The sequence below is a fragment of the Microtus oregoni genome, unplaced genomic scaffold (assembly GCF_018167655.1).
Source record: "Microtus oregoni isolate MIOR12 unplaced genomic scaffold, Mior012 000000F_ref0000247, whole genome shotgun sequence".
NCBI lineage: Eukaryota > Metazoa > Chordata > Mammalia > Rodentia > Cricetidae > Microtus > Microtus oregoni.
Window position 1 is genome coordinate 59,909,449 of NW_024543059.1, and position 15,691 is coordinate 59,925,139.

At 45.6% G+C, this 15,691-nt stretch overlaps 1 protein-coding gene across 3 annotated transcripts in view; it reads left to right on the forward strand.

Annotated features, from left to right (window-relative positions):
- The window catches only part of Samd13 (sterile alpha motif domain containing 13), a 33,414-nt gene extending 17,923 nt beyond the window's left edge, over nucleotides 1–15,491 (forward strand). For all 3 annotated transcript variants that reach the window (XM_041655196.1, XM_041655188.1, XM_041655182.1), the window contains exon 3: nucleotides 14,700–15,491. In XM_041655196.1, the coding sequence (XP_041511130.1) occupies nucleotides 14,700–14,843 (144 nt within the window). In that variant the 3' untranslated portion in view covers nucleotides 14,844–15,491. The remainder of the gene's footprint in view (nucleotides 1–14,699) is intronic.
- The last annotated feature ends 200 nt before the right edge of the window (nucleotides 15,492–15,691 follow it).

The following is a 15,691-nucleotide window of genomic DNA, read 5'->3' on the forward strand; positions in this document are numbered from 1 at the left end:
CCAGTGTACAGTCAACACATCCACCAAGATCCAGTGTACAGTCACCATATCCACCAAGATCCAGTGTACAGTCACCATATCCACCAAGATCCAGCGCTTTCACCCCTGGGTATACCAAAGGAAAATGAAAGCATATCTGTAAGAAGATTCGCCTAAAACTGTTGTTAGCAACTTTTTTCAAAGTTTGCAAAAATTGGAAACCTGGGTTTGCAGTTGTATACAAAAGGAGTATACACACTGAGGTTCATACGTAATGGAATACCACACGGTAATGCCAACAAATGAGTTCCTGATGCGTACAGTAGTGTAGATGAGTCCCAGTAAAACTACCCTAAATGAAAAGAGCATTACATAACCGAGTTCTTGCTGAGTGGGGCCATGTTAGATTTTCAGAGTGCTCAAACAGATCAGTAGTTGAATTAAAAAAATCAGTGCTTGGGTGTGAATAGGTAGAGGTGGGGAATGATTTGTGAAGGGATCTGAGGGGAACTTCTGCTGATGCCAACATTCAGTATGCTGATAAAGTCTAGAATTGTAGGCAGTGTGTGTGTGTACGTGTGCATGGGAGGGTATGTGTGTACATATGTGAGTGCATGCTGATAAAGTCTAGAATTATAGGCAGTGTGTGCACATGTGTGCGTGTGCTTGTGTATGCATACGTGTGTGTGTGTGTGTGTGTGTGTGTGTGTGTATCTCAAGGGTTAGTTTATTGGTTACTTTCATGATACTATGATAAGACACAATGGCCGAGACAGCTTACAGAAGGAAGAATTTATTGGGCTATGGTTCTAAAGGGGTAAGAGGGTAAGAGTCCACCATGGTGAATCTGCATGTCAGCATGGATCAGACATGGTGGCAGGAACAGGTACCTAATACTTCTCGTCCTGAACCACACACACAAAGCAAAGAGAGAGCAAAATGGAAGCAGGAAGAGACTATAAGCTTGCAAAGCCTGCCCACAGTGACATGCTTCCTCCAGCAAGGCCACATCTCCTAACCCTCCCCAAAGAGCACTACAAACCAGGGATCAAGTGTCTAAACACCTGAGCCTATGGGAGACATTCTCACTCAGACCACCCCAGCTAGGACTGGAGGGATATATAGCACCGTATCCTGACCCAGCTGTGGGCTCTAGGTGTCTGCACTGGTCTCTGCATATACTCTGGCTGGTGAAAATTATTCATATTTTCGTGTTCCATGACCTATACATTTTATATCAGAAAGAAAAGAACTATAAGAATACTGAACAGTGACATAAAACTCAAGTGTCTGGGGAGGATGTATTTTTAATGAAGTTAAGTTTAGAAAGTCTAAATTATAGGATTTAAGAGGTAGTAGATATTCACAAAAGATATTTTCCTCATGTCTGAAAATGTTTATATTAAAAACCTAGTGGAAAACAACAGCTTGGGTTGGAAAGTAGAAGCTAATCAACTAGAGCATATTTTATTTTGCTTTTTAATAGTATAATGTCCATTTGTGTCATTGAAATTGAGTAGCTCTCTTCTAAAATTAAATTTAAGTAATATTGTAAAAGGTTCACAAAAAAGGGGGGGCTCAGTTAAAAGGTCTTCTGGCCAGGTTCCCAGAGGACCAGAAGCCTTGCCAGGTTGCATTTTTGCTCAGAGTCCTATCAGACATGCCATGTGAGGACACAGCATGCTCCCCAGGCCTTACATGTCTTACATGTGAGGGGACGGCATGCTCCCCAGGCCTTACATGTGAGGACACAGCATGCTCTCCAGGCCTTACATGTGAGGACACAGCATGCTCCCCAGGCCTTACATGTGAGGACACAGCATGCTCCCCAGGCCTTACATGTGAGGACACAGCATGCTCCCCAGGCCTTACATGTGAGGACACAGCATGCTCCCCAGGCCTTACATGTGAGGACACAGCATGCTCCCCAGGCCTTACAGATTCCATACACAGCCTTGCAAAGGAGAGCGGCCACCACAGAGCTTGGCCAGGCAGTAACATTTTCTCTCAGGGATGACCTCATTCTGGCACTGGAGACACTGAGATGTAAATTGGAACATTTTATTGAGAAGTCCCCACACCATCGCTGTATCTAGTCTGCCAACTGTGGAGCTTCATAAACGAATTCCCAGAAGATGGAGCAAGTCCTGAAGTTCAAGCTCCTTCATCCATGGGAAGGTAGTGCAGTGGGTAAGGAGAGGCCCTTGAACTGGACTCTGGAGATGACTTTCTTTTCTGGAGCTCTTTCTCCTGTTCTGACCTTTTCATTCCCATTGAAGGAATTACACTTCACTGAATAATATTATTCACTGAATAAGCCAGGATGGTCTGTCATGGCATGCTGTGATATGTTCCTGGGCACGGAGGCAGGCCCTCTAATGGATTTACCTGCTTCTTCCACCCACATCCCACGTCCAGCCTCTCCCAAACACTTACCCCCAAGTCAGCACTCACTAGTTATATCCTGAGGTGAACGCTGAAGGTCGTCTCCAGACTAAAGCTGTGTCTTTCTCAGGTACATGGCCAGATCACAGCAGCCAAGAAAACCATGATAAAATAGCTTTAAAGTCTCCCCAGGGCGAGGCTTGTCTTGCCATTTGACAGGAGCCATGTAAGACAAAGAGCAACCACTAACTGGCCCTTGAAAAGAGCAGATCCAGGATGGGCAACCCAGTTGCCGATGATTGGGAGATCATTGTTTCAGGGCCGATTCCTACAGTTGGATGTGAGAGTTCCCCGTCACACCTGCAGTGAATGAAAACCTAGTGCGGTTTGGGATGACGTTAGGATTCAAGGCCGTTGGGAGGAAACCAAGCATAGATGAGATCCTAAGGGCAGAGTCCCGTGGCAGGGTTAGTGCCCTTCTCGAAGAGCTGAAGAAATGCACGAGGCTGCTCTGTCCACCCTCACAGAAGGCTTTACACAAAGGTGGCTGGTCACCGGAAATTGATAACCTCTTCTCCTCATTCTATATGCCCTGCTGCCACTTAGCACTTAGAACTATTAAGTTTCCCTGTGGTTCGGGTATTTCCATCAGGTTCTCTGACAAGCCTTGCTTGAGCCAGAGGCACATCATAAACACTACTAAGAAGGGTGTCTTAAATCACTGTCCACTCCACTATCGTGACCAAGTGTGTCTAAGCCACTGCCCACACCACCATCATGACCTAGTGTGGGTTCAGGCTGCATTGGTAGCTTCTGTGTGGCTAGAAATGTTCTACCTGGGGCCAGCTTGTGACTTCTGTCATTAGGCTGATGCTCTTCAACACCTGGGGACTTCAGCTGGACTCATTAGCATGGGTCCGCAAGGGAATCCATTGGTTAGTGACAGTGGGATAGAAGGCAGTGATGACCGCATGCCAGCGTCGTCTCGCCCATAGACCAATAAGGAGCTTGTTTTCCCAAGTATCTTAGTAACAGACGTGAGTGGGGGGTCATGACCCCTGGTTTATTTTCTCCTGATTTCTTCATGCTCACTGGTTGATCCTGGGACACTTGCTTTGATAGGACTCAGATATAAATAGAGTATTGAGTTCAACAGTAGAACAATGCCTAAGCTCCTACTTGGAGTCCGAGGTACTACTGTCTTGAGACAGGTCCTCCTGAACTGGACTTCCAATGGCATAGAACAAGATGAGAAAGACACTTTTGACATAGTGATTTTTTTAAAATGAGTGTTTAAAAAAATAACTGATGCTTACCCACCTTGGGCATGGGTTGCATGGTTTTTTAAATCCAAGTATGTCAAGAATTTTACTTTCTTCAGAGCCTTTCAGAGACTGTGTTGACTAATCTCAGCAAAAATACCTCCACCTACCTCAGAACATTATGATGGGATTCACTTTGTCAAACGCTAAAGGCAACACTGTCTGGTTCAAGCAATGCCTTCTGTCTTGACAGTGGCATTGTCTGAGGCTCTTCACCACTCAAGCTGGATCTAGTCACAGGTCACAAAGATAGTCCCGCCAAGGGTGCTCAGTTACGTCACTTCTGTCTCTGTCTCTCCGACTCACGTGTACTCATAGTATGGAAGGAGAAGACGCAAGAGCCTTGACATTCAGTCACTGCCATGTGGTGCAGAGTCCCCGTTCTTATGAGTAAGTGAGTGATGTCAGGGATTTTATTTCGGGAACACTGTGTATCTCTGAGATCACTTTCCCCCTCAGAATATCAGGACACAATAACATGCAACTCAGAGAGGCTAATTAGCTATCCTCCGTTACTTTTCCCTTAGCCACAAAAACAGCCTCTTATCTGAAATACCCATCCGGTGAAGTCGATTTGAAACCTGAAGACTGGACTTTCTTTTCAGCTGGCTCATTGTTGCTAGCATGGATCAAATTTTTGAGGGTGCCATCTCAATAAAGATGAACAGAACTTAGTATTGCTGCATGTCGTCAGATACACTTCCCACCTAGAAGGGGGTAGCTAAGTGGGAAACCCATCATAACAACACTGAGCTCAGTGCCCAGAGGCATGCAAATTCAGTGCCTCTGGATTCAGGATTCTTAGCAAACCAAGGACAAGACCAGCTTTCGTGGAGCTTCAAGCATCACCAGCTCTGGAGCCCCGCTGTGAAATGTGTCTGAAAACCATGAGTGCCAGAGTGTCCGAGTGAAACGTGAGCTTCTCCAGCTCCTTGACAAAGTCAGCTCTGCATCAGCCCAATTAAAACCTCACACCTTAGAAAAGACTTTATTCACCTTAGCATTTTGTAATAATAGCACTGAAAATATTCAAGGTTCTCTGGTGCTTGGTATTTCTTAGCAGTTGGGGGAACTCTGGAATGCTTAAAATATTCTATGGTATGATCAATTTATAGGGGATATGGCAACTCCCTTCAGTTCATAAAACATGGTTGCTTGTTTGTTTGTTTTTTTAGAACAGAGTTTCTCTGTGTAGCCCTGGGTGTCCTGGAACTCACACTGTAGACCAGGCTGGCCTTGAACTCACAGAGATCCACCTGCCTCTGTCTCCCCTCCCTGAGTGCTGGGATTAATTTTTTAAAAGTTAAAATGCAAGCAAAAGAGTAATGCTAATAGAAGTAGCCAAAGGGAATTAATTGAAGGCAACACTGGTCATGAAAACTACTTAAAGTGCATTTATTAACGTAGAATAAACCAAAGTACCCCGGTCAGCTGTTTGAGACAAAACAGCTGGAAACGGTGGAGGGGCATTGAGTTACTTGTTTGGTGATTTCCGTAGTTGTGACAACACCCACTAAAATAAGGATAAAAGTATTAAAGCAATAGTTACAGCAAGCATTACTTTAACAAAGCCACTAAAAACCATCACAGTCAGGAGAACCTCCTGAAGAAAGTCCTTAATATTCTGTGCAGAAGAAAGACCAAACACAAAGGCAGGGGATTATGAAACAATATTCTTTGTCTTGGCAACTCCAAGACACTTGTGTTAAGGGGTGTTGAGTAGATTGGCAAGAGATGGAACTGAAAAGCAAGCATGAATGGGAAAAACTTTGGTTCCCCTAGCAAAAAGAGGCACTAGGGATCCACTGAAGGGCACAAATCCCACATGGGGATAGATGAGTGTCAGGGTTGGGATTGGGTGCCCGACCCCACCTGTATGCTTGAACACTTAAACCTAAGCTGTTTGGTGGCACTGTTTGGGGGAATTGTGGCGCCTTTGGGAAGCAGCTGAGAAAAGTCACCATTAGGAATGGGGGGAGGAGACCAGCGATGAGAGGTTTTCTAGAGTCTCGAAAGGGGATGGCTTTATGAAGAATGAGCTAATCAACAAATTCAAAATCTCTCAAAAAGTCATGTCCTAGTGAGGTCTGGGAAGTTGCCCAGTGGGTTTCAGCGGTGCAGGTGAGGAGAGCGTGGAGAACTCTTCCTACTGAATGGTGAGAGGCATGCAGACAGTGTGGAGGAAGCAGACACTGGTCGGTCATGTAGGGTGTGTGCTCTTTTCTGAGACAGAAATCTAGACTAATATGCAGGAAGTGGCCAAAAGAATTCAATGGATTAAAATGGCAGGGAAAGGAGAACAGCTAAATGAAGCTGAGCTCCCCCAGGCTGTGGGAAGGGAGGATTTCAGCACTGCTCGTGGAGGAGCCAGTATGTGGAGATACTGGCGCTTTGCGTCCAATGATAGGAATAGAAAATGGTACAGCCGCTCTGGAAACCTGGTGGCTCTCCAGGAAGTTAGACATAGAGTTGTCATGACTCGGCAGTTTTTCAAAATGAAATTAAGGGAAGAGCTCGGATGCCTGCACTTGTGCAAGGCCATGACCACATCATTCACAGCAACCAGGCAGAAATGACCCAAAAGCCATGAACACATAAACAGATAAATAAAACGTGGTATGTACATAAAATGGATTATTATTCATCAATAAAAAGGGCTGAAGGTCAGATACAACACGAATTAATTTTGAGAACTTGCTAAGTAATAGTTATATAATTCATCTATATGAAACATCTGAAGTAGACATTCGTGGATCCACAGGCAGATTAGTGGTCGCCAGGAGCTGAGTCTCCTCTAATGAATATAAAGTTAATGGTTGGAATGACAGAAAACATTTAAAAGTAGGTAGTGATGATTACTGAACAACCTGGTAAGAATAATTATTTTACTATACAGTTAGAGATGGTTAACGTTGCATATTTTATATGATATAAAACTTAATTTAAAAATTAAACATTTGAGCTTTTAGGTATTATTAATTGGGGAGTGTATTGTATATGATATGGGGGGCACATGCCAGAGCACATATGTGGAGGTTAATGATAACCTTGGGGAGTCAATTGTCTCCATCCACCTTTACTGGATTCTAGGGATGAAACTCACTCACCAAGGTCTGGGGAAAGTGCATTTACCTGCCAAGTCATCTACCAGCCTATAACAGATATTTTAATACAATACAAATTTCTAATGTAATCTTAACCATATGTGATGGTTCAGTTGGTTAACATTTTCAAATATTTTATTTTAAAAATACGAAAGAATGATCAAGACAGGGCTGTTTTGAACTGCGTTTGAGACATTGGTGATGCTTAATTTTCTGTGTTAACTTGACCAAACTAAGGGATGCCCAGATTGCTAAAGCAGCGTGATGGTCTGGGTGTATCTACAGGAGCGTTCATGGAGGAGATTACATTTGAATCAGTGCACTAAAGAACTGTAATCTCCGCAGTGTGGGCAGGCGTCATCTGAGCCAAGGGTGGCACTAGTAGACCAGTAAGGTAGAGTGTCCTAGTTACCATCAGCTGTCAACCTTCCAGAGTCTGAAGTCAGCTGAGAAATAAGTCTCACTTGATTGTACTTATCAGGTTGTTCTGTGGGCTTGTCTACCAGGGCTGTCTTGATCTGTAATTGCTTTAGGAGGCCCCGGCCATGTGGGCAGCATCATTCTCTGCACAGGTAGTCTTGGACTATTCAAGGAAAGCAGCTGAGCTGAGCCTGTGAGCAAGTCCCCAACAGCCTTCCCCCAGGGTCTCTGCTTCAAGTTCTACTGCCTCGGTTCCGGCCTTGACTTCTTTAGTGATGAACCCTGCTCTGGAATTGTAAGCCACATACGCTTTCCTGTCCTACGTTGTTGCTATTTGTCAGAAAGTTCTATCACAGCAACGGAAAGGAAACCAGAGCATGGAGGAAGAATGAGTTTACCCTGTGTGGTCTGAGGTATCTGTCTTCTCCATCAAACACTGCAGCTGTTAGTTCTCAGGCGTTAGGAGGCTGACCATGACTTGCATCAGCAACCACCCCCACCTAACCACCTCCCACCTCAACCATTTTCAGGTCCCCAGACTTTTGAATTAATGCCACAGGTTTCTTTGGCGACCCAGGTACATATTAGACCTAACTTATCAGCCCACATTTGGCTCATCTCCTTGGAGGATCCAATGCACTCTGTCATTGGGAGACATTTAGAAACTTCCAGACGGTTTCTCTTTTTGTTTGTTTTGTTTAACTAAGCAGAAAACAGATTCTGCTTGAAGTGAAATGGAAGGGGCAGAGGTTCAGTCCAAAACTAGAGAACAGCAGGAATGGTTAAGAATGAGCACCAAGGAGCATGGGAAGGAGATGATGAAAACTGAATCCTCTCTCTCTACTGCTCCAGCCTGGCTGAGGCTGTGCAATGTGTCTTCTTCATGGTTCTATCCTGTTACTGTCAGCAGCACTGGTCTAGGAGTCACAGGTGCAGAATTGCCAGCTTCTCCTGGCTTGGGCGCTTGTGGCATGGGCCGTAAGAAGGCTGTAAGCCTCCGAAGGCTACTTTAGAGGGTTAGTGAAAGAACGGCTCCCAATCAGCCGTAGGCTTCACACAGAAGGCTGTGGAAGGGACCAAGAAGAGTGCAGTGCATGGAGTTGAAATGAAAGGTTGATTTCTGAGTGCAGAGGGCGAACAGACACCCGGCGGGATGGGTGCAGCTGGTTGGTGTTTAGTGCTGCCGAGGTTGGACTTGTCTGGCTGATGGCATTGCAGGAATAGGTCCTAAATGTAGGTGGATCACTACCACAAATAGCTTATTTCTCCTCACAGCAACAGTCTGATGGTTGATGAGGGTGGCTTGCTTCACTATATAGTCCAAAAGTCCAGGAGATTTGACAGCTGTTGTCAAGATCCTCTGGTCACTGACACTAGTCAGTGGAAGGAGGAAGAGCAAGGGGGGCTCTAAGCATACAACCGTATGGTCCACACGAAAGAAGTGCATCTTCACCCCTCACCTCAGGCCATCACAAGTCAGTCACACACCGCGCTGACTTACAGAGACTCTGGGAATGTCAAGTTGTGTGTCCTATGAGATGGTTTGTGTGGAATGCTCAGCGCCCGTGGTCAACTTGACATCCTGGAGTCACCTTGGAGATAAGCCTCAGGGTGTGCCTGTGGGGTTTATCTGTCTGCTTGACTGAGGTGGGCAGAGCACCCACTGGAGGTGGGGCTGTCTGCACAGGGAGAAAGGGAATCGAGCAGTCCCTGCTGTCTGGTTCCTGTCCACGGGTGCCGTGTGGTCACCTGCTTCAAGTTCTGTTACCTCAGCTCACCCACCGTGGACTAGACCTTGAACAATGGGCCAAAATAAACCCTTTCTCCTCTAAGTCACTTTTCTGAGGACATGTTGCCTCAGCAACAAGAAAGGGATTGAGACAGGTAGTGAACGCCCCAACTACACTAGAGCCCCCAGTGTCATGTCTTCTAAATGGCATTTGTGGTTTTGATATCGCTACTTAGTTCAGTTTTAAATACAGAGCTAAAGTTCCAGAAGGTTCACATTGACAGATCAGCTGAAGTATGTACTGAATGAGTCAACTTCTGCTCCTCTTCCCTCCGTGCATCCATTAAAAACCCTGCTTAGATTTATTTGCCTCTGACCAGTTTCTTTGCTTGATGAATGAATTTTATTTTTTCTTTCATCAGAAATATATATATATATATATATATATATATATATATATCTTTAGAAATTAAGATTACCACAACCCATGACCCCCGTTGTGCCAGTGGGGATATTAAATAACAACGGGCAGGGCCTGCAAGGCCGTTCCAGAGGACCCAGGTTCAGTGCCCAGAACCCACATTTTGGCTCACAGCTGTGTATACTCTGGTTGCGGGTGATGACACCATCTTCTGGCTTCTGCAGACACTGCACACAAGTGCTGCATAGACACATACGCTAGCAAAACACCCATACACATAAAATAATAGAATAAAACCATTTAAAATAGCACAAGGCAAATCACAGTGACGTTCAGGAGGCCACTAACAGCATTTGCCCCCACAGTGACCTTAAGTGGATGCTGGGTCTGCTGACCTGTGGCTGTTACAAATAAGACAAATAATGTCTAAGCCACAGAAATGAGTTGACAAGACACACACGACGTGCTTAGTTATTGTATGTGTGTTTGTCTTTGAATAAGATCGGGTCGCTTCAGTTTTTGTAGCGCCCATCTCAGATTCCCACCTCTCTGACACGAAGGCAGGCCCAGCATCCGCTGAGAGTCACTGGCTGGAAGTGATGACCTCATAGTCACCCCACAGTGAGCAGCAGAGGCAGGGCGTGGGCGTGGTGGCATGAAAAGGACCCACACACTGAGGAAGAATTTCCCCACCAAAAGAGTTTTCACTTCAAGAACCATGTGAGGAAATTCAAAGCTGTAAACTTGAAAGATTGACCATCTTCCTTTCTGAAGTTGTATGGAAATTCTACAAAAATCTCAACCCTTGGTGGGGCAAGGCTGTCTGAAGGAACATGGTGAATTATTACAAAGTACTGGGGGTACCTCTGAATGCCTCCTCCTCTGATATCAAAAGGGCTTTCCACCACTTGGCTCTGCAAGTACATCCAGACAAGAACCCAGGAGACAAGGAAGCAGCAGAGGAGAAATTCAAGCAAATAGCAGAAGCCTATCGCATCTTGTCTGATGCCAAGAGTAGAAAGGACTACGACAGGTCTAGATGGAGCCGTACCAAAGGAGAAATCAGGGGCAGTGGCCATACCAAAGGGGAAATCAGAGGTGATGCCAGAAACAAGACCCATTTAGAGGAAGAAGTGTGCTTTCAGAGGGCACGCTGCACCTTCCAGAAGGTCCCTGAAGATGAAGACCTCTTCTCAGGAGACCATTTGTTCTCTGGTCCCATGGCTCAGTCCAGAAGAGCCTCGTCCTCGTTCTTCAGTATCACTCCCATCATGGACACGGGATTTTCTACTTTTGTGCCCCTAGGATCGAGACCTGGTTCTGCTGCCTCTGAGACATTTGTACCATATGTAAGCCATGGAATGGGGAAGTTCAGGCTGGTCACCACTTGTAGCCAGATAGTGAACGGTAAGAGAGTTGTCACAAAGAAAGTCGTAGAGAACGTGAGAGGACCAATGAAAAGAGAAAATGAACACCTACTTCGACAGATCCCTTCACGTGGTTGGTAAGAACTGCCATTGTATTCTTCACCAGGAATTGCAAAGGAGATTAGTGTGTCTTGACACCTATCAAAGATGGTTGGGATCAGAGGTCGAATGGCACAGACAGAGGTCTGCCTAACCCAAAGCCCTCCTCCCTGTGGAGGGAAGTCTTGGGCCAGATGTTAATACAGCCAGGAGCAGAGCTGACCTTGCAGCCAGTTTTCTCACTCAGTAAGGGGTGGGGGACAGACACACTGCACTGGAAGGCAGAATCCCAGGGCTCTTCCACTGTTGTCCCTCTGCCCCTCGCTGTTTGCAACCCAGTGACCTTCTTGGTGACTCTTTCTTTTCTTTCCCTAGCCTTTTTTTTCTGTGTGTCTCTCTCTCTTCGCATGTCACCTCCCTCCCTATGCATTTCCCATGGTTCATATGCTCAAGTTCAACTCAAGGAGTTATCTACCCACAGATCAATGCTGACAGAGAGTCAAGGGTTAAGGGTTTTACATCCGTGTCATACATTGGCTGCTGAGCACATGTCTGGAATCGTGTTCTCTGAGTCCTTCAGCAGTGCAGTTCAGTCGCCGCTTTCCTCATCTTACAGACGAGGAAAGGAGGCTTAAAGAGATAGCGGCGTGTCCCATCCCTGCCTGATACCCAGTAAAGTAATTGGCTCTGTCCCCCTTGATCTATAAATCTGGGGCCTCAGTTCAATTGGAAATTCAGACCTATCATCTCTATGCCGTGTTTCAATGCATCAGGACTTGCTAGAACTTATTAAGTAGACAGACTTTTTTACGTTCTGGCCCAACAGGAATTTGGAGTTTGCTTATGTGTGAAGACAGGAAAGGAACACTGTAGCCAGTTAAGCTAGAAAATGCTCGCCCATTAACACAGAAATCCCAGGGTGTGAATTATATCTTTGTTCTCGCTTTAATTGTGATCTATTTACAAACTCTTGTTTGTTGGTTGGGTCTGCTGAGCCAGAGTCTGCTGGTTGCATTGCACCCCTTGAGTCTATATTAATAAACTGCTGGGATCTGGGTGAGTTCCTCCTCAGAAACACTTCTGATGAAGTCTACAGTTTCCAGCCGGTGCTGATTAGCAAAAATTGGGTTTCATTTGCAATTATAATCTATTATGGAAGTTAAATAACAAATTATTAGCTCTTTTAATCAAGGGACTTTCTCATTGGTGGGGTTTTGATGAAGCAAATGTTCTTATGCAGGTCTTGAAAATTTTAATCTTGGTGAATTTTCTCACTCTAAGTGCGGTACGCTTGCACCCTTCTGGCAAAGACGCAGAAAGGAAGCAAAGGTGGACATGAATTCAGAAGGTGCCGGTGCCATCATCTGCTGAGAAACCACCCACTGTTTGGAGTGGGGTGTATGAGATTCAGTGCAGCTGGGGTCCAAGGTTGCCAACGTGTTGCTAGGTTCATTATTCAGAAAAGGGCCTGTGTGCATATAAGGGTGTCAAGCTGCCAAATGTACACTAGAAAGATGTGGACAGAGATCAACCAAATAGAATCCCTGGTTGCTAAATTATTGCCTGCCCACTAGGTTGTGGTAGGATTCAGATTGCTGCCTGTCCGACCAGAAGCTCACAGTCGCCCAGTACTGCATTCTGCCCTCGGAGCAGCTAGAGTCAGGGTTAAAGGGGAAGCCCTGTGAGCAGGTGACAGTACATTTCAGCACTTGCCCAGTGACTGTCTCCAGATGGATCCTTCTACCCGCTGCTCTGAGGTGAACCGCACTGTGCCTGGGGAACAAAGGGGAAATCATCAAATTGGAACATAAAACATGATCTTCCGTTTTGTCTGAAGGAAAATCCAGATCTCAGCATTTTCATAGACACTTGGCAGAAACGCTGAGTCGCAGGGGGATTCTGGCCAGCACTGATTCCTTCTTTCCACAATTCACGCTCGGTTAGCAAAGGAAGCTTGCTTGTGTAGACATGAAAACAGGCTCTGAGCGCAGAGGTGCCTGTTGGAAGCAGAGGGTTCTGTCGATGGAGCAGGGCTCAGTGCCATCTCATCCGGAGCAGAGGCTGAGCTCTGAGGTCACCAGATATTAGAGTGCCGTGGTCACATAGTGTCCTGGGTCCTGCTGTGCTCACATACTGCCCTCTGCTCTGCTCCTGGGGTTTCTTTGGCGACCACAACTCCTCTCAAGCAAGTTCACCTCAAAATAGTTAACAGGCAACTTGAACTCTTACAGGTGTTGTTGATGGGCAATCTCTCACTAAAGCAGTGACGGAAGGGGGTAGAGAGAGACTTCAAGGTCTAAGCTTTAGGATTGGTCAATTCCCATGTTTGTAATTTCCAACTGCTCTGAAGCAGCTGCTTTTTCATCCGCGGTGAAATCAGCATGAGACGTTTAGTAGCTGAAAAATAAATGATCCCCAAAGTCAACGACGCTGTGAGACAGCCAGAAGCAATTCCTTGTTCTGCTGTTTCATGATATGTGGCTGACAGTGAAATGAGCGGCGGAGAGCACGGGAAGTGAGAAAGACAAGGAAGTGTGTCCTGCATAGCTCAAGGAGTGCATATAGGAAGTGGAGTTGCATTCCCACGTCTCCCAGGAGGAGACAGGAGCAAGGGCTGCAGAGTGGGAAATTCTCTAGCCCGTTTGACCTGCTGCTGTTTCTCTACACGTTTTCTCCACAGCCTGGCAAGGTCCAGGAGAGTAGGGAGCAATGGCTTCCCTAGGGGGTGGCGTAAAGAGGGTCATAGTTTTATGTGGTCACTGCAGTGTCCCCTTGTCTCATCAACCCAGGTGAACAAAACTCTTAAGCAGAGACACACAGTTTCATCTATAAGCAATAACAAAAGCAGGGCCACAGCTAACATTTTTGGAGCTTCCTTTCCATAAATTCAAAGCGCCCTCTCCATTCAGACCATTCTCATCTCTTTTGTGAGAAGCCTATTTTAATTTCCTTCTTTGTTGTCTCCAAAATACCTGAAGGACCCAAGGGATGGGCTGTAAAGCACCAGGGGAAGGGGATTGGCAGCTGGAAGGGTCCTAACCTCCACAGCAGTGTTCCTGATCTGTTGAGCGGCAGTGTGGTGGAGAGCCTCAATGTGGGAAGACAGTGCTTTTCAGATTGAGGGAGGACCAGAAGAGAGACTCTCCCAAAGGGCCTGCTATTGTAATTAGCAAGATTTCCAGGAACCTTTGAGTCTAGACTTCGTTAGACCATCTCGATAACAAACATTTAATTATGACATTAAGCAGAGGGGGCTGGGACTAGGGTTTGGGGGTAGAGTGCTGGCCCCTTTGCTAATGCCCTTAAAGCCCTGGTTTCCTTCAGAGGAGAGATGGGGAGACAGAAGGAAAGTGGACAAAGACTGAACAGACAAGATTTCAAATTCCGTGTCCCTCTTCCCTAATTTTGTGTCAAGCAGTAAACTTTTTGCTCAGTCCTTGCTTTGCCTATAGATTAAGATGATAATCCCTGACTGATGTAGTTTATAGGGTTGTTTGGGAACTTAAGTATTTAGGGAACTCTGGAAAATTTTGATATTTTTATGGATGGCATATGTCCTTATCCCTTTCAGAAGGAACCTCTCTGATCCTTGCGGTGGGTACGTACTATTATAATCTTGCCCCTGAGTTTCTTAAGATTTGTGATAGGATCTTGAAAACAAGATCAGCTGTAGATTGTGTTTAATCTCAAAACAGACGATGTTTTGAAGGAGAAGATGGAAGACATGATAGCAGATGCTATTTTGATACGATTGCAGTGGTTTCCAGCTGGAGACAAGTGTGTAACTCCTGCCTTCGCCCTTTTCCTGTATCTTCACTACCAAGAGCTCTGGGCCTACTCACACACTGGCTTTCCTCTCTGTTTCCATTCTAGGAAATTGATGGAAAATCCCTGCTCTTGATGACAAGAAATGACGTGTTGACAGGACTTCAGTTAAAATTGGGGCCCGCTCTGAAAATCTATGAGTATCATGTTAAACCTCTTCAGACCAAGCATTTAAAGAACAGCTCTTCATAGTGAAGTGAAACTGAGGTCTCAGTCCTCAAAACAAAATACACAATGATGTCATTTAGTTTCTTGTTGTGAGACTTCACAAACAAAATACATACATACATGTGTATATGTAAAGAATTTCAATCCAACAAAGTGTTATCCTATTGGATAGACTAGGCAGTCCATCAGCTGGCTGACTCAGCCCGGAGGAGCAAAGACAGAATGTATGTAAGATGGTTGTCCTTGTCAAACCAAGACATCATTGGCTCTGAGGTACCCTTCCCCTGGGGAGCTTTGAAATTCACAAGAATTTTCTTTGTTTCATAATAGATTGTTTTCCACCAACTCCTTAAAAACAAGGATGGCTGTAGAATGGAGTGGTTTGGGTTGTAGACTTAGAAATGAGAGCAAACAAAACTCCATGGGGAGGGGAGGAGAGGGAGGGAGTGCTGCCTCCCTTGAGTTGCTCTGCTCCTAGACGTCTGTTCCATGGATGGAATTGCCAACACCCTTTTTTTGTAGAGGGTTCTCCACTTGACCTTCTTAAGGTTTCACAGAAACGTTCTGTGCTGTGTGTGATGCGAACATGCACCAGGCTCCCTTTTGGAGCAGAACTCTCTGCGAAGAGAGACATGCTATGCACTGGAGACATCCTTGTAATCTACTCACTGTCCGCGGGGGCGGGGGGGGGGGGGGGGGCGGGGGGCGGGGCGGGGGTGTGTATTTCCTGCTTACGTTGGTTCTTTGTTGCTGAAGAAAACATTTAGGGGCTTTGGGGTTTTATTGTTTGTTTGTTTGGTTGGTTGGTTTTGCTTTTTACTTTATGGTTTGTATTTATAATTTCTTTCTGAAGCGATTTGCCAAGAGTTAAT